The sequence below is a fragment of the Onychostoma macrolepis genome, chromosome 18, assembly GCF_012432095.1.
Source record: "Onychostoma macrolepis isolate SWU-2019 chromosome 18, ASM1243209v1, whole genome shotgun sequence".
In the NCBI taxonomy this organism is placed as follows: Eukaryota; Metazoa; Chordata; class Actinopteri; order Cypriniformes; family Cyprinidae; genus Onychostoma; species Onychostoma macrolepis.
The window spans coordinates 26,259,532-26,284,192 of NC_081172.1; the positions used below are offsets into that span (position 1 = coordinate 26,259,532).

General features: G+C 35.5%; 4 protein-coding genes across 5 annotated transcripts; all 4 read right to left on the reverse strand.

Annotated features, from left to right (window-relative positions):
- Window positions 1-281: 281 nt before the first annotated feature.
- On the reverse strand, window positions 282-2,555 carry snrpd2 (small nuclear ribonucleoprotein D2 polypeptide). 2 transcript variants are annotated; one of them, XM_058751462.1, is made up of 3 exons: window positions 2,419-2,555; window positions 1,758-1,937; window positions 282-771 (listed from the first exon to the last, which is right to left on the reverse strand). In XM_058751462.1, coding segments are annotated over exons 1-3 (357 nt in total). In that variant the 5' UTR covers window positions 2,421-2,555; the 3' UTR covers window positions 282-596. The 2 variants fall into 2 exon arrangements, with proteins under 2 accessions (XP_058607445.1, XP_058607446.1); XM_058751463.1 differs by lacking the exon at window positions 2,419-2,555 and adding an exon at window positions 2,060-2,295.
- An 8,333-nt stretch (window positions 2,556-10,888) lies between these two features.
- On the reverse strand, window positions 10,889-14,277 carry foxg1c (forkhead box G1c). Its single transcript, XM_058752007.1, has one exon. The coding sequence runs from the start codon at window positions 13,436-13,438 to the stop codon at window positions 12,293-12,295; it is 1,146 nt and encodes a 381-aa protein (XP_058607990.1). The 5' UTR covers window positions 13,439-14,277; the 3' UTR covers window positions 10,889-12,292.
- Window positions 14,278-14,419: 142 nt separating this feature from the next.
- On the reverse strand, window positions 14,420-18,667 carry pglyrp5 (peptidoglycan recognition protein 5). Its single transcript, XM_058752010.1, has 5 exons — window positions 17,901-18,667; window positions 17,315-17,503; window positions 17,044-17,239; window positions 15,532-15,650; window positions 14,420-15,273 (listed from the first exon to the last, which is right to left on the reverse strand). The coding sequence occupies exons 2-5, from the start codon at window positions 17,355-17,357 to the stop codon at window positions 15,062-15,064; spliced, it is 570 nt and encodes a 189-aa protein (XP_058607993.1). The 5' UTR covers window positions 17,358-17,503; window positions 17,901-18,667; the 3' UTR covers window positions 14,420-15,061.
- Window positions 18,668-18,848: 181 nt separating this feature from the next.
- Window positions 18,849-24,329, reverse strand: polr2i (RNA polymerase II subunit I). Its single transcript, XM_058752011.1, has 6 exons — window positions 24,142-24,329; window positions 23,964-24,018; window positions 23,657-23,730; window positions 20,859-20,933; window positions 20,727-20,778; window positions 18,849-20,263 (listed from the first exon to the last, which is right to left on the reverse strand). Exons 1-6 carry the CDS (start codon window positions 24,201-24,203, stop codon window positions 20,201-20,203), a joined length of 381 nt encoding a protein of 126 aa, XP_058607994.1. The 5' UTR covers window positions 24,204-24,329; the 3' UTR covers window positions 18,849-20,200.
- Between the last annotated feature and the right edge of the window lie 332 nt (window positions 24,330-24,661).

The window sequence follows — 24,661 nt, forward strand, 5'->3', positions numbered from 1 at the left end:
GTCAGCACATCTGGTCACATTAATAATGCAGAGAGCTTTAAACGGCAGTTTGTCACTTATTGAGTGCTGCCTGCTGAAATCTACACTGACACCCAAGCTGCTGCCAAGGGACTCTACCAAATGAGAGTCGGATGGAGGGAGGGGGACAGAGAGGATGAGAGGGGCACCAGACAGCGAGAGGGAAGGAAAGAGGACAAACAGCAACGTGAAACTTTTGTCTGATGAACAATCTTTCTGCTTTGTCTGTAAACGGTTCATTTCTGAAAGAATCACGCAATAGATTGAGGTTTGAATATCCAAATGTTTATTTAGAAAAAAAGCACATTTTTATACAACTGAAACAACAAAAAAAAAGGTTCAAATGGCATCTTCGTATCTTTTCTTTGACCAGACAATGTCTCGTAATGATGCTAAACATTTCCCATCAAAATACAGTTGTTGCAGCACAAGGCAGACTATGAACTGTTCTCTGAGTGTAAAAGACTTAATTTGCTCAAAGGTCTAATTAACACTTTAACACGGTCAATGAGAGCTGAGCTGGTGAATGAGTGTCCAGGAGATCACCTGTACTTGAACAGGCGTGTTACACGTCAGGTTTATTTCCCGGTGATGAGTGGGTTCCTCAGCACCACGATGACTGAATCGCCTCTCAGGAACATCTTTGAGATGTATCGATCCTTGTTCACTGGCTTTGACTTCTTCTTGCCCTTGCCACTCTTGGGCACCTCTGTCCACATTTCTTTCACATTCTCTAGAACCATGTTACAATGCCTAAAAATCCAGAGAAAAGAGTGAGGACCTAAATTATAAAAACATCTATTTTTACTAAATATGATGTGACCCCATACATTTTTCAGTAGCTGTTTATCTACAGCTGAATTAAAAGCATGTGTCTTTTCATTCTGACTGAGATAAATCTGAATTTAAATCCCATCAAAGGTGACAAAAAATAATTGCAGCGTAAAGTACAATTACAATCAGATTTGAAATATTTGTATGTGATATGATTGTCCTGTGCTGCAAATGTACACACGATAAGAGCTGCGATACTTACTTTCTTGGGGTGAAAAAAAAAGAAAAACCTTTGATGATTCACCAGTAACAATCACACTTAAATTGACTCAATTTACTTAAAATGTAGGAACAACTAAAATCACACGAATGCAAAAGCATGCTCTCTTCATCATCATGTTAAGATGAAATTGTTAATAATTGATATGCGTGTACATATTAGACGTAGATATTTCATTTTATTACTAAAAGAGTAAGAAAAACTGTTATAGTTCAAGCTGCAAGGGTTACAATCTGTGCAGCTGGCTGAGGAGAGATCTGTAATTTGGGTCTGTATAAAAAAGGACTTATTGTAGGCGAGAGCATGTCAAGTGTTTACTAAAAGTGATGAAAAGCTGTAAATGAAAGGTATGGAAAGCCGTTACATGGCAACGAATTGGGTATGTTTTATGCAAATGAATAATCTTAGGCGCACTCACTCATTAAGAACACTCAAATTCATTAACATTAGAACAAGGCCAAGTACAAATCCTTGTGCGTTTGTACATGCTGTGAATTAGGATGAAATTTTCCTGTATGAAACAATCCACACAATTATTATTGAATGAGACCCACGGTCTTGGCAAGTTTTTGTGTGATATAATATGTGTATATATATGAACAGTGTGTTAGGATCGACAGAAATCTTAATGTAACTAAAGCTGGTGTGTAGATACAAAGAACATCATAAATCAAACATCAGGTACCTGTCGAATGCTTTGACTCTGCCCAGCAGCTTCTTATTGTTGCGGCAGTTGATAAGAACCTGTGTGTTGTTCTTTACAGACTGGGTGAGCACTGAAAGTGGACCGGTGTTAAACTCTTCCTCCTCTCGCTTCTGGAGCTCCTCTGGAGTCATCTCAGATTTGGGCTTGTTTAACAAACTCCTAATAAAGACAAGAAGGAATTTCAAGAGTTACAAATGTCTGAATGAAGAGCTGAGATTAATATCTACAGGTACTAGTTGAAAAATATTTAGTGTTGGGTGAATTATATGAAGAATTTATACCTAAAATACCACAAATGTAGAAGCTTTCTTTCATGTTTAAGAAATAGCGAGCTAATTACAGTATAACGATTCCGAAATATAGTGCAGAGAAGAAAACAACGAGAATAAACACCAATAACCAATCAACTGGACAAACGAAAACAACACTTAACTTACAAAACAAACACATAAAGATTATACGTGTATTCACTTATAACCAGTACGTTACAACAGAAGGTGCACTGTAGCTGCTAACATTAGCATTAGTCTTGCTAAATGACTTCTTCAGTGGTCATAAAACTACAAAGCGACTATTTCAGTCTCAGCAGCATCGCTCTAACACTTATAACGAAATACTGTGTGCAGAAGAGTTAACTTACATGTTTTAGTAGGTTTCGGCGTTTCAACTGTCGTCAGTGAAATGAGAGAAGCTGCACACAAGCGCCTCACGTTTCCACAACGTTAAAGTCACTTCCGGGTCTGTGCCGCCTTACTCAATAGTAAGTTCCGGTTCCGGTTTTCACCCGCAATGTAAATTTATAAACTTATTTTTAGATTTTATATATTAATAATTTAATTTAAACTAAAATTAAGAATTTTTTATATTATGTAGGCTAATTTATGCAGAAATATAAAATGCAATTAGCAACAGCAACAACAATAATAATAGATCAACAATGTCATCATTAAAATAAGGTCATTTTATTTTTCATACGTACACTGCCATTCAAAAGTTATGGATCAGTAAGATATTTAATGATTTTTAATGGAGTCTCTTATGCTCATCAAGGCTGTATTTATTTGACCAAAAATACAGAAAAAAAAACAATAATATTGTGAAATATTATTGCAATTTCTAATATTGGTTTCCTATTTTAATATACTTTAAAATATAATTTATTTCTGTGACGCAGCGCTGAATTTTCAGCATCATTACTCCAGTCTTCAGTGTCACATGATCCTTCAGAAATCATTCTAATTTTATTTTATTTCTAATTTTTGTTTTATTATCAGTGTTGAAACTATTGTGCTGCTTAATATTGTTTGGAACCTATGATACTTTTTTATCATTATTCTTTGGTGAATAAAAACATAAAAAGAACAGCATTTATTCATTTATTTCAAAAGTCTTTACTATCACTTTTTATCCATTTATCACATCCTTGCTGAATAAAAGTATTAATTTCTTTAAAAAAAACATCCCAAAAAATATTAAGCAGAACTGTTTCCAGCATTGATTATAAATCAGCATATTAGAATGATTTCTGAAGGATCATGTGACACTGAAGACTGGAGTAATGATGCTGGAAATACAGCTTTGCTTCACAGGAATAAATCATATTTTAAAGTATATCAAAAATGTTTCAGTTTTTTTTTTTTTTTTTTAATATAAAATAGATACAGCCTTGATGAGCAGAAGAAACTTATTTAAAAAACATTAAAAATCTTACAGATCCTAAACTTTTGAAAGGAAGTATATACTATTATATACTATTTATATTTTATTATATATATATATATATATATATATTTAAAACTGCATCTATTAGCACACATATTGAACAGTTAATCAAAATATGCATCAGTCATAAAGTGTGTGTGTGTGTGTGTGACACTATATGGTTTTAATACTTTGTTACGTCCGCTACTTTTGAAATATTTTGCTGTCATGAAACGGAGCAGCCTGATCTAGTGGTATTCATGTATGGATAACAGAAGAATGTGTCTGGCCTCTTAGTCGTGGTGTGGGGTAATATTCACGGGGCAGGGGTCAGGTGTGTAGACCAAACAGACATCTCTTTGTTATGTGTGATGACTGACGGGGAAGATGGCTGTATGATGGGGTGAGTTTGTGAGACAGAAAGATGTGTGTCTGTACAGCGCTTAAACTCCAGGGGATTGGCTTACTGCTTAGAGACAGGCGGGCGCCCGCGAGCCACTATCCCACCCATGTGATTTCACAGGGTGGTGAGTTTGCTCGGGATAATCGCGCCCTATAGTGTGGAGATTTGAGGATCATGTCTGTGGAATTGGTTTACAAAGCTTAACTATCGTTACACCGAGCCCCAAGTCTTTCAAGTACATCGGCTTATGTTTTCACCTCTCCAGATCACTTCCTTCCTCCCGGACTGGTTTCTCTCTCGACTTCCACCAAGCATCTTTAGACTCTTACAAGCGCTCTTTACAAACAGAAACCAGAGCATGGAATCTAACCATGACCAAAGTTGTTCAAGGAGAGCGGCTGTGCTTTAAACCTCCTTCAGTCTGTGTGTGGGTTTATTTCGCTATATTTTGGGGACAGTATGTCCCAAGAAGTTCATTCAGATTGATAAGACCTCCATTTTGGGATGTCTAAGATGTCATCCTCAATTGGGGAAATTATATATAAACAAAACATACACTACTGGTCAAAAGTAAAGAAGTCTTTTATGCTCACCAAGGCTGCATTCATCATTTAATCAAAAAACAGTAACAGTAATGTTTGAAATATTATAATTGTTTAAAACTTTTTTCTTTTTGGGAAAAAAAGTTATTTATTCCTGTGATGCAACGCTAAATTTGACCGTAGTCTTCAGTGCTACAAGATCCTTCGGAAATCATTCTGATTGATTGATTTTAATAGAAAGTTCAAAAGAACAGCATTTATTTGAAATAGAAATCTTTTGTAACATTTAAATGTTGTTTCTGTCAGTCATGTAATGCTGAATATTATTTTCTTTCTTTCAACAATGATAATAATAAGAAATATTTCTTGAGCACCAAATCAACAATTTCTGAAGGATCATGTTAATGTTGCACTGAACACTAAAGTAATGATGCTGAAAATTCAGCTCTGCATCACAGGAATCAATTACATTTTAAAATATATTTAAAAAAAATACAGTTCCTGTTTTACTGTATTTTTAATCAAATAAATTCAGAAGCAGTGAGCAGAAGAGACTTTAAAAAAAAAAATTAAAATGTATTTAACTTAATTATTTAACTTTTGAACTGTATATATTTTATTTTACATTCTAAAAATGATATTCATTGTTTATAAAATTTCTCAAAACTCTTTGTAGACATCCTCAATTAGAAAAAAAGATTATTAAATAACACTAAGAAGAAAGAAGGAGAAGAATATACTTTGTTATTAATAACAAAAATGGTTACTCTGTAGTCATTATAATTAGCATGAACCATAATAATAAAAGTTAATTAATAATAACAGTCAATTAATTGTAGTGTAAATTAAATGTCTGTTATGTCCATTTAGATTGCCTATAGTCCACACTTTTATATATATATATATATGTACAGTGGGGCAAAAAAGTATTTAGTCAGCCACCAATTGTGCAAGTTGTCCCACTTAAAAAGATGAGAGAGGCCTGTAATTTTCATCATAGGTATACCTCAACTATGAGAGACAAAATGAGGAAAAAAATCCAGAAAATCACATTGTAGGATTTTTAAAGAATTTATTTGCAAATTATGGTGGAAAATAAGTATTTGGTCAATAACAAAATTTCATCTCAATACTTTGTTATATACCCTTTGTTGGCAATGACGGAGGTCAAACGTTTTCTATAAGTCTTCACAAGGTTTTCACACACTGTTGCTGGTCTTTTGGCCCATTCCTCCATGCAGATCTCCTCTAGAGCAGTAATGTTTTGGGGCTGTAGCTGGGCAACACGGACTTTCAACTCCTCCAAAGATTTTCGATGGGGTTGAGATCTGGAGACTGGCTAGGCCACCCAGGACCTTGAAATGATTCTTATGAAGCCACTCCTTCGTTGCCGGGCGGTGTGTTTGGGATCATTGTCATGCTGAAAGACCCAGCCACATTTCATCTTCAATGCCCTTGCTGATGGAAGGAGGTTTTCACTCAAAATCTCACGATACATGGCCCCATTCATTCTTTCGTTTACACGGATCAGTCGTCCTGGTCCCTTTGCAGAAAAACAGCCCCAAAGCATGATGTTTCCACCCCATGCTTCACAGTAGGTATGGTGTTCTTTGGATGCAACTCAGCATTCTTTCTCCTCCAAACACGACAAGTTGAGTTTTTATCAAAAAGTTCTATTTTGGTTTCATCTGACCATATGATCATCCAAATGCTCTCTAGCAAACTTCAGACGGGCCGGACATGTACTGGCTTAAGCAGGGGACACGCCTGGCACTGCAGGATTTGAGTCCCTGGTGGCGCAGTGTGTTACTGATGGTAGCCTTTGTTACTTTGGTCCCAGCTCTCTGCAGGTCATTCACTAGGTCCCCGTGTGGTTCTGGGATTTTTGCTCACAGTTCTTGTGATCATTTTGACCCCACGGGTGAGATCTTGCGTGGAGCCCCAGATCGAAGGAGATTATCAGTGGTCTTGTATGTCTTCCATTTTCTAATAATTGCTCCCACAGTTGATTTCTTCACACCAAGCTGCTTACCTATTGCAGATTCAGTCTTCCCAGCCTGGTGCAGGTCTACAATTTTGTTTCTGGTGTCCTTTGACAGCTCTTTGGTCTTGGCCATGGTGGAGTTTGGAGTTGGACTGTTTGAGGTTGTGGACAGGTGTCTTTTATACTGATAACGAGTTCAAACAGATGCCATTAATACAGGTAACGAGTGGAGGACAGAGGAGCCTCTTAAAGAAGAAGCTACAGGTCTGTGAGAGCCAGAAATCTTGCTTGTTTGTAGGTGACCAAATACTTATTTTACCGAGGAATTTACCAATTAATTCTTTAAAAATCCTACAATGTGATTTTCTGGATTTTTTTTTCTCATTTTGTCTCTCATATCTGAGGTATACCTATGATGAAAATTACAGGCCTCTCTCATCTTTTTAAGTGGGAGAACTTGCACAATTGGTGGCTGACTAAATACTTTTTTGCCCCACTGTATATATAAAATATCTTTTTAAGGTTGCCAAACTGTAAAGCTTTAGAATGAAATTCAGTGTGGCCACAGAAAATGTCATAAATAAATTTTAAGTTTGTACTGTACGTCTGCCATTCTATAACTGTAATATGGAAAACTGACAACTTCAAAGTAAACGTTTTTCAGATAATATTCTGATCATTTGCTTTGGCTTCACTTATAAAAGCTAATTATTTCATTTTAATTTTATGAGTTGCATGTATATAATAAAATGTGTATATTTTCTCAAACTGAATGGGTCTTTAGCAAAACATTCAACTCAAAATGCTTGAAAACCTTGAAGTAAGTTTGAAATTTGAAGACCTTAGTAAGTGGGGGTGTGTGTGTGTTTGTGTGTGTGTGCATGTGTGTGTGTGTGTGTGTGTGGTCTAATGTGTCAATGGACTCCTACCAGCTTCAGGGCATCATGTGGAGAAGCGCATGCTCAAAAGATTTTGATTTATATCTCAGCTGTTTCTTTTGCAGGCTGTACGTAGTGCGATGGAGGGGTGTAGAAATCGTTATTCATACCTGTCAAAGGGAGGATGATATTTATGACACAAATTAAAGGAAAATAGTATCAACTTACAGCTGCCTTTGAGCGTCTCTACACCTGTCTGTTTGTTTACCTATTAATTTATCTCTTCATTTCCGCCTCTCGATGCCCTGCAGACAAATTATATAATTACTCAGCAAAAGTTATGTTTATCTTTTGCATCAGAGATCGTAGTTAGAAAAGTTTTCCGGTAAGGTTACAGTGAAGCTGTCCTGAGAGGCGTCTTTACACGTCTGTGTGTTCCTGCTCTTCTCAGGTAATATTGAGAGGTGATGTGAAGTTCACCAGTGTTTAGTGTAATGTAATGTGTAGGACTGTAAGTAAGCCTCATGTTTGTTGTTTATTCTACATTTTGGCAAATGTAAGTCATAAAAATATGCTATTCCACTTTATTTATAGATGTCCTTTTTACAGTGTACACTGTAAAAAATGACTGTGATTTTAACGGTAAAAACTGTGAAAATGCTAGAGTAAATTAAATGGTTAAATGGTTAATGGTAAGTTCCTGTAAAATTTACAGGGAAAAACCATAAACTGACGTTCCCAGAATTCCCTGCATTGCATTTCAAATTTTGTTTGAATTTTATATTTTTCTTTGAAATAACTATGTTTCTTCTTAGTTTTTTCTTAGCAGATATGTTTATTAGGGTTGTATGTTACATCTAATGTTGTTAAATTAATGTTTATTGCATATTTCAGTTTAATGAGTCTCACCATGATAGTGTTTAGTGTTTGTGTGAATGACACTGTGCACCTCCTATATATGTTATTATTTAAAAGCTGCTTGTGATGGGCTTTGGTTCATCATGTGACTTTCTCATCATCACCTGCATTTGGTGGTTATCAGTGTATTACAAAGGTACAAAACAGATTTCAGTACTTTAATAGATTGGTATATTAACATTACATCAGTTAATGAAATTACGGTATTTAACTGTAAATTTAGTTAAAACCGTAAAATCTAAAATGTTGTTACTGTATTTTTTACGGTAGAATTCTGGCAACCACAGCTGCCGGTTTTTTACAGTGTAAAATAGGAATGTTATAGGAATATTTCACCCAAAAATCAAAACCACCACTGGCTCTGCACCCCTTTACCTAAATTCATTACTTCTGACTTATGTACCCTCTAGAAGCTTGCATTCTGCAAGTGAACGGTGCATTATTGTGCCATCCCAAAGAGGCACAAAATCACTTTCACGGACTTTTAAATTAAATCCTGATGGAATAACCTGCCCAACTCAATCCGAGCAGCTGAGTCCTTAGCCATCTTTATTTGACCCTCTAACTCTAGCACTCTCTATTCTAATTCTGTTCTTGCCCCTTTTAGACTTGCACTCTATTCATTTACTAACTGCTTGTTTTCTTAAAAAAAAAAAAAAACTAACACTAGCTTCTCTATTCTTTTTGTATTCTATCTATTTGTTTTCTTTTTATGTATTATACAATTAACAAAAAGCAAAAAAGGCCTCTTACACTAGCTTGCTCTATTCTTTTTCTATTCTATCTGTTTTCTTGTTATTTATTATATAATAATAATAAAAAACCCCTATGTACTTCGTTAGGGTAACTGAGAGTTGTCACCCTCAGGCCGTCCAAGATGTAGATGAGTTTGTTTCTTCATCAGTGCAGATTTGGAGAAATTTAGTATTGCATCACTTGTTCACCAATGGATCCTCAGCAGTGAATGGATGCCGACAGAATGAGAGTCCAAATAGCTGATAAAAACATAACAATAATCCAGAAGTAATCCGCACATGACTCCAGTCCATCAATTAATGTCTTAAAGCTAAGTGTTTGTAATTAGCAAATTCATTATTACAATGTTTTTAACTTTAAACCATTGCTTCTTCATTACGATTCTTCTATACATAATATTGCTTTCTCCAGTGAAAAAAAGTTGTCTCATCTGAATCAGGAGAGTAATATGCACAGCGCAGTTAGAGGACAACAGGGGATGGACTTTTTCACTGGCCAGAAATGTGCGGATTATTTTGATGTTTTATCAGCTGTTTGGACTCTCATTCTGACGGCACCCATTCACTGCAGAGGATTTATTGGTGAGCAAATGATGCAATGCTGCATTTCTCCAAATCTGTTCTCATTAAGAATTTACAGCATATTTTCATTTTTCTGTACTGAGTTAGGTTTAAGGTTAGTATCATGTAATTATGCATAATTTACAGTTTTTACTAAGTACACGTAGCATGTTTAACAAGGACAGTGTAAAGAAAAGTGTTACCCCATTTATTAGCTGTAAATTATTACATTAGTATTTAATACTTAAAAGCACTTTAATATTCATTTTTATCAATTCAATAACAAATAAAAACAGAATGAATATACATTTATTTGAAACACATATTTGGAAAATGGCACAGACTTCGTGGCTTGGTGAGGGCATGTAAGGTCTGCTCATCGGCCCTTTTTGTGAGGTGAAATCTGTACTCACTAACTGGTTTCCTTGGTTCAAGGGCAACACATTTCATCGAGCTCACTCAATTACCGCAACTTGTACAAATGTGAAAAACCACTTGTGTCTATTTGAAGTGGTGTAATCTGATGAAAGTGATTTTTTTATTTCTAGTGTGCTGTGGTTTAATTCTCTCTCTTTCTCTTTGAATTTCCTCTATCATCTCTTTTTATCTCTCCCCTCCTCAGCCATTTGAAAAAGGAGATCCACTTCATTACTGAGCTGAGGCTGTGATCGCACTCTAGGGACCCTCAGACATGTGTGTGTGTGAGTGTGTGTGTGTGTTTGGGAGACAGAAAGGGAGAAAGATGTGGGAAAAAAAGCATTGTACAGTGTTTTCAGATTTGTTCTATTAACTGAAGCTAGACCTGTTTAATCATATTTTATCATTATATAACACACATATAAACCATTGTATAAAATATCACATTACATGTGCAATCATAGGCCCGTTGACCTAGTAAATTCCCGAAATTCTCTGTATTGTTTAATAAATTAATGATCTATTCATTCAGGATGAGTTTTAAGAAGGCTGTATGTGAACTCCCAATTTTACAAACATCTGCTTTGCATTTTAGGGGCTTTTATCGGTTCTGTCCTTTATAAATCAAAGCATATTACAAAATAAACATTATTAAAAGTTAAAAATATTAAATTAATGTAGTTTCATATATTTGTGCGTGTATGTGTGTGTGTGTTTATATATATATATATATATATATATATATATATATAGTCTTGCAGATGTGAAATTAAATATTTTTAAAAATTTAAAAAATTTAAGAAAACTATTGAAAACTAATATCAGAGCATTGTTGCATACACATTTTGAATATGTGAAAAACTATACCTGTCTGCAATTTGCAATTGCAGTGGGAAATTATTTTATTAAATAATTAATAAACAATTAATTGTCATGAACAACAAAGGACTGTTCCTCCAAAACATTTATTTCCTTTAAGTGGATACACATTTGGGCCAAGACAAAATTACAGGCCAAGACCTGCAGACTGTGTAAAGCTAATTCATTGTATGAAATATTCACACAATCAGGATTATGTGAGTGGCTGTAAATGCTGAACAACACGAAGACACCTGACATATGGAAAAGCACTGGACAGAATCATGCACTTAATCTTTTTGCATTGTACATACATGTCACCCAAACTACTCTGCAGTGCACCGTCTTAAAAACAAAACAAAAAAAACCTGTTCTCAAACCAGATAGCATCAAAATGAGACATATGTGGTTAGCAGAACAAAACATGATTGTTTCTTTTAGCTACTTCCTTTTTTTTATTTTTTTTGAAGTGCACTGTTTTTAAGCTCAACATGTTGGCATCATTTGCTTAAAATACTTTAGGTAACTAGTTTTGTTCCAGTGAAGTTGATTTTTGAGACTGAAAATTGCAAAAGAAAATTGTACTTGTTTTGGCCACAAATATTTGGCCTCACAGAAAATTAATGCATAAAAATATTGCACTTGAACTGCTTGTTAACAAAACATCACAGGTCAAAATAATTGGAATAATTACTTTTAATGTTTTTGAAAATAAAAAAGTCTCTTATGTTCATCAAGGCTGCATTTATATGACTAAAAATGTATTACAATTTGAATATATTGTAAAATTGAATTTATTTCTTTGATGTCAAAGCTGAATTTTCATCAGCCATTATTACTCCTGTCTTCAGTGTCACACCATCCTTCAGGAATCATTATATGCTGATTTGCTGTTCAAGAAACATTTCTTATTTTATTCAGCAAGGACACATTAAATTGATCAAAAGTGACATTTATAATGTTACAAAAGTTCCTTTTTCTATTTCAAGTAAATGTTGTTCTTTCGAACTTTTAATTTATAAAATAATTCTAAAAAATGTATTGGTTGCTACAAAAATATTAAGCAGCAAAAACAATGGTTTCAACATTGACAATAACAAGAAATATTATTAGCAATTGAGCACCAATAATAATTGACAAAAACTGACAACCAAATCAGCATATTAGAATGATTTCTAACAGATCATGTGACACTGAAAAATGGAGTAGCCTAATGATGTTGAAAATTCAACAATAAAAATAAATTACATTTTAAAATGAATATTAAAATAGAAAACAGTTATATTGGATTGTAATAATATTTCATAATACTATTACTATTTTTTGCTATATTTTTGAGTAGAAGAGACTTCTTTCAAAAACACAAGAACCTTAATTATTCCAAACTTTAACAATAATAACAATAATAAATACATTAAAAGATAAAAACTTTTTTTCTTCTTCTTTTTTTTTTTTTCTTTTTTTTATCAAATACCCGAAAAACAAATTGCAAGCTTTTCAGTGCATTGAGGTGGCTGTGTTAAAATGAGGAAAATAATTGGGAATGTCTGTACATAGTCCTCCAATGTATTCGGAAGAAGGAGATGGCTTTCCCGGGAAAAACTGTCCAGAAGGAGATGTTTTGGAGAGGTATTCCTCCTGCGACCAGGGTGACAGTCCCGCTGTGTGAGGCACCTGGTGAGAGTAAAAGTAACTGGACTGATTGGAGAGTAAATTAAAAGAGCAGGGCGCAGAGAGAGGCAGAGGCACAGACGCAGAGGTGGTGAAGGAGGAGGCGGAGGTCATCTGTTCACAGCCCATCCCATAATAAGCTGCCTCTTGGCCGGACGGGAGAAGAAGTCTTTCCGCTGCGGGTCCGACCGAGCTGAAGTGACGCGAGCTTTGGGACAGAACTGACGCGGCGTAGTTGTTGTGGTGCGCCGCGGGGTTCGGCTGGCGATGCTGGAGCGTCACGAACGGCGGCACGGGCCAGTAAAACGAGCCGGCGAACGCGAGTCCGGCGGCGGTGGAGGTGGAGGACAGCCGCGCGCCTCTCTTCATGGCCAGCTTGGCTCGGGACGCCGCGGTGGACCGCCGCCTGAGTTTCCCGGTGGTTCCGCCGATGAACACGTCGTCACTGGACGGGTCCAGCATCCAGTAGTTGCCTTTTCCAGGGTCGTCGTAGTGGCGCGGGACTTTGACGAAGCACTTGTTGAGGCTCAAGTTGTGTCGGATGGAGTTCTGCCAGCCCTGCCGGTTTTCTCGGTAGTACGGGAAGTTGCCCATGATGAACTCATAGATGCCGTTGAGGGTGAGCCGTCGCTCCGGACTCTGGCGGATGGCCATCATGATAAGCGCGTTATAACTGAACGGAGGCTTATCGGGTTTACTCTTCTTCTCCTGTCCATCAGTTCCTTCACACTTTGGCTCTCCAACTACCTCTTTTTTATCCGGTCTGGTCGCTAATTCGTTCCGCTCTCGAATCGGCTTGTCTTTTCCGTCATTTGGCTGACTGGAGCGCGCAGGCGGCTTCGTGGCGCGGGATCGCGGTGCTTCTGGCTCGGCGGTAGCGTCGGTCCTCGCGCGCTCGTGTCGGAGCAGTAAACTGCTGATGCTGAATGAGGACTTGTGGAAATAACCCACGGGGGCTTTTAGTTCCTCCATGTTTAACGATACAAACACGCTCCAACAGAACTTAAAAGTTCAACCAAAGTGGCACCAAAACCCGCAGAAAGTGGCCGTTCATTCTTCAGAAACGCTCGATAAAAACGAAGATCTGATAAGTTTCCAGCACAGGCAATCTCTCTGACTGATCAATGAACTCGAAGGCTCAATTATAACACTTCGGAAGCCGGTGAAACTCAAGCCTCTCACCTGAGACCGCCCTTCTGTTTACACATTCGTCTGACTGAACGCCTGTCAGAAACGAGTGAGGCAAAAAGACGTTATGCTTAGGAGTTCAGATATGCGACAACACTTGGAGATGTGAGTAAACAAACAGCTTAGGATGGACACGATGAACCCTGATCTCTGGAGGATGCCCTCGGCTTCATAAGGGAGCGCGTCTTGCACGTACAGTGCAAAAAATACAGTAGGCCTGTAGCCCATTAAATCGGAAGTGTTAAAACACATTTTGTTTTAACGTCTGTAACTCCTCTTGCTTCAGACTTCGATATAATTTATTTGTCTGCTTCAGTGCTGTTTTGAAATCTACTTCCTAAACTGTAAATTAACGTCAAGTACAAAGAGTACTACTGTGGTTACAGTCTCTTCCGTCATCAGAGTTAGCTGTAACATTAGAAAACACGCGTTTTAAATTTAGCGCATAAAATTAGGCCTACAATAGAAATTAAATTAGCTTTATCTTAAAATGCACGAAAGGCAGATGTTATATATCAAATTAAACGAGTTAAATAGCATTTTTCATGCATGAGCTTAACTGCAATTTAAATGAAAATAAATAAGAATTGAAGAATTTGCTTCTAAATATTTTGTTATCCAATTCAGAATCCTTTATGTTTGGTTTCAGTGCTTGCATCCATGAATAAACAGACTAACAGATAAAGTAAAATAATGATATTTGTATAATTATTCAATTCTAACCAGTATAAATTAGGTGAAAGAGGAAATACAAGTAGGGGAAACTGTAATAATAAATATGAGTTTAATGATAAAATCACAGACACAAAGATCATTGATTGTACCTCATGAAAAGGCACTGATGCACAACGTCTAACAGACATATCACTGGGACAAAAAGGCTTCAAAAAATAGAAAGGCATATTTGCAAACTTTTTCATTTTCTAGGATATTTGACACCCTCGCCTAATTGGCCACACCTGAGTACTAATTTATTGCACATTACTGTATGGTTCATTTGAACTACGTGAGGTTTTTTTGGTATGAAGAAATGATAGACGTAACTTAATTGTGATTTTGGAGATTTCAAGTCTAGTCTTCAAAGAAATCATCTGAAATGATCCCTCATCAAAAATAATAAAGACTGCTAATGGGATTTCCATTATAATTTCTATGAATCTTAAAGGGATCAAACAAGATGAATCCTCTTACTGGATAAACAGAATTTTCTATTTTTCAGAATTTATTTATTTTTCCCTAGTAGGATCTTGTTTGATTGGACTCTTAATTATGTCCTTCAGAATTGGTTCCAAATTTTGATAAAAATCTATCCATTAGTATTACTTTAGGATATTTTGACAAGGGATTTTAACAAGGCAAAAATAAACCTATCATACATTTTCACATTGCTACAGACACAGCAGGGATTTAATGCAACTTATGCATAGAAAAGAGGTCACTGTTTTGTAATTGGTCTCTTAGTTTTGGTAGTAGAGCATATAATTTTTTCCCTGGACACTCAGTTTTTGCCACGTCTCTGTGTCCCACAATTACAAAATTGGGCTGCACATGACCGTGAAGCACTCCAATGCGCAGCAGTCTCAGCAGAGCAGTCAGTGATGCAGAACTGGGCAATTCATCTACAGACAAACAGAAATTTGCTTTATAATGTGTGAATTTTGATTAATTTGTATTGTATAGTTTGCTTCATTTAGACAAGGCATTACTTCATTGCCAAAGTGTAATTAAATTCTTATGCACAATCTCGATTTCCATTTACAAATCCACAAAAAATCACAACAGAACAATAAATACAGTACTATATAGAGTGAACACCACAAAGAACAGTAATTAAAACATGAAATTTAATGTGATAATAGAGGTAGTCACGTTCTCACCGTTGAAGTTGCCCATGAATGCGATGCCAACAGAATTGAAGTTGTGTTCCTTTGCGTGGGCCCCTACAATCCCCCATCCTCGCCCTTCATACACCATCCCATCTCCAGAGATCAGAAAGCTGGAGTAAGACAGACAAAGCGGAAGTGTAAGGTATAGACTGCAGTCAGCAGACTTTAAAAAGGACAAAACTTTATTAATTATTTATTTATTTTTTGGTGGGGAAAAAGCTAAAAATATGTGATTATTTAAAAAGAAAAAGAAAAAAAGAAAACCCTTTAGACACAGTCTTGATGATCTACAGGGGACGTTTATTGTTTTATTTTTTCCTTTTTTGTTTGGTCACATGGCAAAATGGCTTCCTATATGTTAGTTAACAGGTCACTGACTTTCATGTGGTGGAGAGTTATGAGTATTGTGGATATTCTTAATATTTTAAAGCAAAATTGCTTTACTGTTTTGCTTTTATTTGGCTATTGTTTGGCTATACTTATGCAATTATGTCTATTAATGACTTTCTTTATAATATATACAGTATATATAATCAACAAATAGAAAAGGCAGTAGCACCAAACACTCATCCGAAAGTCCAGTAGATCAGGAAGGTTAATAGACCAAAAAGAGCCGCACTCATCCAAATAGCCCAAAAAGGCTTATCATTTATTATTCAGAGGTCATGAAAAGTGCAAAAAAGTGCAGCAGGCAACAGTGCAAAACGCCGGGTTATTACCCCTTCCTCAGTGCCACTGAGGCATTGTTGCACCTTTGCACTTTTTTGCACTTTTCATGACCTCTGAATAATAAATGATAAGCCTTTTTGGGCTATTTGGATGAGTGCGGCTCTTTTGGTCTATTAATCTAATACACACACACACATATATATGTGTGTGTGTGTGTATTACACATCCAGAAATTTTTCTTTTTTAAATTCAGAAATTGAAACCTGTTCTTCATTGAAGACGTCCTACAAGTATCCTACTTATTTGTTCACATCATTGATCCATAGCGTGTTAATGAATATATAACATACACATTACATATATATTATATGATATATATTCATAATATTACAAATATTTCAAGGAGAATTCAGACAATACAATCGAATTACCTTTTTACGTCCAAACAAAATGTATCTACAAGCATTTCCACAAAATAATAACAGACTATAGGCTATGCATTTGTATTTATTACATACACTCTTAAAAATTAAGGTTCTTTATTGGCATCAATGGTACTATGAAGAACCTTGAACATCCATGGAACCTTTCAAATTAAGATTCTTTATAGTCAAAAAAGGTTCTTCAGGTTTTTAAAATGTTCTTCAAAATGATTCTTTTAGGATCTGTTCACTGAAAGATTCTTTTGGGAAGCAAAAATGGCATCACTGCAAAAACACCCTTTTGGAAACTTTATTTTTAAGAGTGTAATGTATTATTGTATAACTTAATAACACTGTGATATAAAGAATGGTCAGATGTTAAATGCAGTAGTGTTTTGTTATAATATCTTACTTGTAACCGATATCATCGAAGCCCCTCTCTTGCATGTGCATGTGCTGGATGTGCGCGAGCTGAGAGACGCTGTCGCGCGGATGCGCGCAGTACCGGAGCGCTGTGTGGTGAACGATCACTGTCTGTGCGGGATTCTTCATCTCTGTCCTGTCCCGAGCTTCCACGGCGTCCCATTCGCGACGACTCACTACAGCCACTGCAAAACAACAGTGCGTTCAGACAAACATGCTAGAGACTATGCCCACGGTCGCTTGTGGACGCTTGCTTTTACCTGCGTTCATATCCACGGGTTCTCCAGGTGTGCTTCCGTCCATATCAGCGATCAACGTTTCTTTCAAAACCGGCGAATGAACATGACCTAAAAGCTGACAAGTTTAATAGTCCTGAATGACTGGGAGGGACAAACATGTTGAGCTTCCGCGTGCTTTCCTGTCTCGTGCAGAAATTCAGGTCGCGAGTCCTACAGACAGATATGAAGAAATTTGACTGTGCACGGGCTTTTTATAGATCATAATGGAAATGCCACTATGAATAGGCGATATTTTACCATTGCAAAAATAACAGAAGTGACAGCTTGGCAGAGTTGCATAACGTAAAAAGAGGCAGTAACTTGCATTAACGCTGTGTACAATTACACAACCACTTTTCTAAGTACAATGGGAAAAAATCAACCCTTGTGATTATTTTCTTGCTGATGATAAATTAATTTGCACTGTGATTCAGCCAGAGGCACGAGGCTGTAGGTGGCAATCACAACCGTGCTGATTTTCAGAACTACAGCATGACCGACAGCGTGAAATTGCTTTATGTAACAAGGAATTCATACAAAGTATCTTATGTTTGAGAAACATTTTTACCTGACGTTGTAATTACGCTTCACAAACTTTCCAGCGGTACTCGGAAACTCTGGGTTCGAGGTTTGAGTGTCAAACAGACTGAAAGCTGGACAGGAACAGCTTATTTGAGTGGAGCGGAACGACCATTGTTAAAGCGTTCCGTAGTCACGCGACGCAGATCCGCTCCGGGTTTTCACTTTATGCTCTCCAAACAACTGAGAAAAACATCACTTAATTGTTTTCCCCCATGATAAAAACTCCGGTTGTAATTTTTGTGGTTTGTACAGCTACAGAATATAGTCAAACATCTTGTGATTATATATTAATTGAACTGCTGTAATATTTCCCTGTGAAATAAAAAAAAACAGTAGGCCTATTTAAATTTTTTTATTTTGCAGTACAATTTTAAAATGACAATACCAATATTTATGGTTTTATTTTGGCTCGAGTGTAAAAGAACAGTGTTGCGCTTAACTCTGAAACACACAGCTTATGTAATTAATTAAATTGCAATTTGATAATCACACAAAGGCTCCGTATACACACTGCTTAGAATTTCTGTAAATGCAGTTGTCACTACCTGTATTTTTTGGGAATTAATTCGGTTGTCACCTCCGTATTTTAGTGAATTATGTGTGTACAGAATGCGATTAAGCACTAAAAGGTGAACTGACAACCAACTTTAGCTGCAGTGTGTATGTGGCCAAAGCCATATCACATTATATTTTAGTGCTGTCAAAACGATTAATTGCATCCAAAATAAAAGTTGTTTGCATAACGTGTGTGTATTGTGTATATTTATTATGTATATATATATATATATATATATATATATATATAAATAAATACAGCATATATTTTGTAAATATTTACAAGTATATATTTATATAACTTATATCATATATAAATATATTTAATATATAAACGTAATTTTTTCTTAAATATATACATCTTTATATTTACATAAATATACACAGTACACACACACACACACACACACATATATATATTATGTCAATTAAACCTTTTACTTTGGATGCGATTAATCATTATTAATCATTTGACAGCACTATTTTATTTCAATTAACCGTGAAGCCCTACTCCAAGCCACCATTGAATAAAAACAGTACCCAGAATCCAAACTACACTGTGTGCAGAATTATTAGGCAAGTTGATATTCTGGTCATATTTTTTTTTCCAAGAACATTTTAACATTTAGTTTTTTCAGAATAGGAGATGAACTAAAATGAGCTCCTAAAACTTACTGCCAGATTCTGGAAGATAAATTCTTCAAACAGTGGCACAAGAGATGCTGGTCCTTCAAGAGTCACTCTCAACTTATCTGTCCATAAATCCTATACAAAATCAGTCTTCATGTATTTCACAACACTTCAGCATGTTATTCTTATTAAGTGAGAGTCATTTAAAATATTTTTTTACCCAAGCAAAGTCTCTGAGAACCTGACACCTTGTAATTCTGGAAACTCCAGGAACGTTGCAGTTCTGGAAAATGATGGTGCTGAAGACTAAATGGTTCCTGATGGTTTCTCACCTAATTCTTCACCTTAATTCTTAATTCTTTTGCAGTTAAGGTGTCTTTTCCTCTCCACCTGTTTTTTCTGACCGTGCTGACCCAATGAGCATTTCGCCGCCCAATGGTCATGCCTTAACTTTGCTAATTCTATTATTGCATTAGTATTGCATCCTTCTCATGGGCATTTAATCATTTTTTTAACTTTTATTCTTGAGTTCAATCTCTTTTTTGGCTCATTTTATCTGTAAAGGAAAACCTGCCTAATAATTCTGCACACCTGAAATAAGAAGTTTCTGACTATCAGCCTTCATGGACAATTATATATCACTTATAAATTATTAAATAAAAAAATCACTAGTAGTTATTAAGATTGATGTGGTTTGGAATTGGTAAAATGTTCTTGGAAAAAAAATATGACCAGAATATCAACTTGCCTAATAATTCTGCACACAGTGTATAGCCTAACTTTTGAAAATAAAAAAACTCAACTTATTTTTTTGTAATATTTTATTACAAACCTTCAAAAAATACACTGTGTAGAATTAAAATGAAAAACTATAAACACTTCAGGTCAAAGGACGAGTCACTGGTGTTTGTTCACTAAAAACTAAAATCAAACACCAGTTTATTCACAAATGCATCAGTGACCTACAGTTGGGGCACAGTAAAGATACGTCCACTCCACAACAGACGTCCCCTAAACGGAGAAATAATGTTCAGGAATGGAACTATAGTGACGCGGGACCCCAGAACTCCTCATCTTATGTCATTCGTGACTTTATCCTCCTCATTCTGTCCATCTGTGGCCGCAGTGTGGGGCAGTACATACATAGTAAAGCCTCATGGCATCCTGCATTCAGAAAATCAAAACATATCAAAGTTAAATTTTATCCTAGATAGCATTTATGATTTTGCTGTAATTAAAAATCTCATATAGGAATTGATTTCATTTGAAGGCCTACTCTTGCAAACATTTAGTACCAGTCACAAAATCTGTCATGTAGATACAACGTATAATGTGAATGGAAAGTTATTGTTAGTAGAGGAAAACATTGCTCAACAATCACACATTTTTTTGAAATTGTAAATAAGGATTTTTGGAGTACATTTTACAAGAAAATACTGCTTCAGTGTGTCTACATCAAAATTGTATGTTTAATTCAGTGAGTCATTTCTTTGTAATTATTTGTGAACTTTACCAGCAAGTTCTGAGTGAAAACTGTTTAAAAGTAATTTTTTTATTGCAGTTATCAAGACACAGGGATCGGAAACTGTTGAACAACCTCAGCAAACAGTGATTGTGCTGTCATTACCTCAGCCTTCATGCTGTGAGACTGGAAGAACACCGCCTCCTTGTGGCCACACCTAAAATCACACATTCATTATAAAATGGCCCATTATAAGAATTAATAGGAATTACAATAAGAAACACATTTTACTCTCACTTTGGGCAAGGGTGGTCCTCTGTCCGAGGCAGTGTTGGATCTTGAGCCACGTCTGCAATAATCTGAGTGAGTTCACTGGCAGAGAATAGCGTCAAGGTTAGAGGTTTCAACAAAAATCTTCAATAAACATTATAGAATAATCCAGTTTTAGTAGGTAGAAGATTTGTTTTTTTGTTTTATATTATTTATGCATATTACGTTTTTTTTTTTTTTTTTTAATTAGGACTGAGTTGCCAAACTGATTTTAATTTATCTTCACAGACTTTTGATTCAGTCTGTGCAGTTTTCTGTTGATGCATGAACAAATCTTCAATAAAATGACTTGTAGCACACCTACCATCTAATAATTAGGGCTGTAACGTCCCAGTCCATTAGTCGATTAATTGGTCGATACGGTCTGGTTCGAACAAAATTCTGATTGGTCGATTTTTGGCCGCGCTCATTTCATGTGCACACTGTTTGTTTTAGTTTTGAGCCTATGCTTTATTTATTTTTTGCACTTTATTTCGTTTTGGACATTAATAACATTTTATAATTTTGCACATTTATTAATTTTAAATATTTGTGGATTTGGGCATTCGATTTATTTATTTTTGTATTTGTTCTGAGTGCAGCTACCTTGTTGTTGTATTCACTTTATTTGGTTTCGTTTAAAATTTGGATGATTAACATGTTGTAGTTGCCTACTTTACTTTTATGGTTCCCTTTTATTATTGTGCAAACTGCAAATTTATTTCTAGTATTATTTATTGGATTTGGGCACTTTTTTTATTTTTTGTATTTTTTATTTGGAATGCGCAATTGCGCTGTGCCCACTGTTTGTGTTAGTTTTGAGCCTAAGATGCTTTATTTTTCAGTTATGCACTTTATTTGGTTTCTGCTCTTGTTTGTTTAATAAATATTCTTTTTATTAAAGTGGCCTTTGTGTTTATTAAGAGTAAAAGCTTTAAGTCTATTCGTGTCTCAGCCGCGGTTGAGTTTTATGTTCAGCCTCGCTCTGTGCGAGCTGCAGAGCGGCTGAAATGATAGTGTCTGACAGTTATACTTATAACATATGACAAAAATAATTTTCTAAATTATGTTGCACATTCCTCAAAAGTTCTTGTGATATCACTAGTTGACAACATAGTACTGTTTTCAGAAATCACAGGCTATGATATTGCGCAGGTGCACGTGATGCACCGCTGTCAGAGACGACAGACTCGTGTGTCAGACTCATTTCAGTGCAAAATAATATGATTTAATATACTGCAAATAGCCTATTAGTTTTTTATGTTTATTTATAATTAATTTAGGCAGACAACAAGGCTACCAAGTACTGAGCACAGTGCGCATCTAATTAATGTAACGTACGGGTTTTTTTTCTCCACGTCATTTTTAGTCGATTTTTAGTCGAAAGTTTCAGGACTTCAGTCGACCAAGATTTTCTTTGGTTGATTACAGCCCTACTAATAATAGCATTCAGCTTTGTACCTTTTTATGAAACAAAGTATCAAGTTACAAATTCAGTCAATTTCATCGCGTAGTTAAAACAATAAACGTTGTTTCAATGCTCTTCAATTAGCTTTCTGGCATGACAGATAGTTTTATCTTTGTCCTCTTGACTACTTGCTATAGTATGAAATAAACACGAATGAGCATGATTCAGAAGGTACATTAAAAGATACAGAACAACTTACTGAAATGCATCACGTCTCATTTGATCGCTCAATCATTGTTTCAACCGGAGAAAGACGTCAATAAACAGCTTGTAAACAATGTTACACAACCTTACATTTACCTCAGAAAAGCCATTCGATGTCTATATCTAGATCTAGTCAACTAGGAAAAAATCTCTAGAGAGGAGTAGTTTACTAAATCTATGCATTATATTACATATTCGTTATATATTTACTTAGCCTGTTAGTGATGTCTTATTTACTGTATGTTTGAATAAATCTGTTACAAAAAGTTATGACTGCCTCTATTTAAATATTCATAATTCTACAACAAATTGAGGGGAAAAGATTTTTTTCCTTAATTCTTTTGCAGTTAACATGTGTCTTTTCCTCTCCACCTGTTTTTTCTGACCGTGCTGACCCAATGAGCATTTCGCCGCCCAATGGTCATGCCTTAACTTTGCTAATTCTATTATTGCATTAGTATTGCATCCTTCTCATGGGCATTTAATAATTTTTTTAACTTTTATTCTTGAGTTCAATCTCTTTTTTGGCTCATTTTATCTGTAAAGGAAAACCTGCCTAATAATTCTGCACACCTGAAATAAGACGTTTCTGACTATCAGCCTTCATGGACAATTATATATCACTTATAAATTATTAAATAAAAAAATCACTAGTAGTTATTAAGATTGGTGTGGTTTGGAATTGGTAAAATGTTCTTGGAAAAAAAATATGACCAGAATATCAACTTGCCTAATAATTCTGCACACACTGTACAATTAAAAAGTTTATGTAAAAACTGGCTATTTTAGTGCTAATTATATCTAAAACAAACTATTTTAATGCTAATTATTATATCTAAACAGCAATTGAATTTAGACTCTGTTGCTAATTTTAACCTTTAATATTATAGTAATGCACCAACTGACAGGGTTTTCTGTCGAATTAGTTGAGAGATTGTTTTCCTTAAGAAATATTGCAATTTACTGTATCTGATATATCCAAATTCCATATGGAATAAATTGATATGGAATAAAATCAAGAGCTTGTGAATCAAGGTCAAATCAACCCAGCTATACTGGATTTACCTCAAACTAATGCATGGTCTCTCAGTAAATAAACCGGTAAGATACTCACTCAACCTCATGGGTGATTTTGTTCACATAGATGCAGCTGTTGTCGGCTTCTTGTTGATAGTCGCAGTTTCTGCACTGAAAACATACATGAACACCAGTCAGGGAGTGTTCTGTCCAAAAGTAAGAATCAAGACAGAACACTTCTCCTTTAAACCACTTTTAACAAACATCAGCCTTTTTAAAGTGAGCTTAACATTTGACTGTAATCATAACAAATTATATGCATGTTAGAACACATCTGTCACCAAACTGTAATCATAAGTCAATGCATAAACAACCCCCAAAAACCAAACAAAAATCTAACTTACAGCATAGAGCAGGATGCGGTTTTCTTTATCCTCTTTAGGATACAACATGTTATTACTGAATAAAGAAAGAGATTCATATAAGAGCATCTACTGCCATCAAAACAAACACACACACACACACACATCAGATTAGCGACACGAGTTTGAGACACAATCCACAAAACTCATGTAAACTCACCACTCCTGACAGAACCTGATGCCCACAAAACCAGGTTCATACGTGCCACCTTCCAGATCCATTATAAAGTCACCGTATCTCTATATGAAAGGCTTTAGAGATAGTGATAAAGGATAACAGCTCTCTTCCACTTTGTCGAAATGTCTAGAAACAGAAGCTTGTGCGCATGCGTGACCTCCGTTTAGTGCTGCACAGATAAATCACAGCGCCTCCTCGAGGCGGAGGACAAAACAATGAGTTTTTTTCTCCCTCAGAAATTTATTCTGATTATCAACTGTCAACTTGTTTTCTTTAAGGGTCAGTTAAGACCGGTTTTATAATTATTTTTGGAACTGATTGATCTGATCATCCGCCTCATTTTTCTGTTAAAAATATAGTGCTGTCAAATGATGAATCGCGATTAATCGCATCCAAAATAAAAGTTATTGTGTACATAATATATATGTGTGTGTACTGTATATTTATTATGTATATATAAATGCAGACGCATACAGTATATATTTTGAAAATATTTGCATGT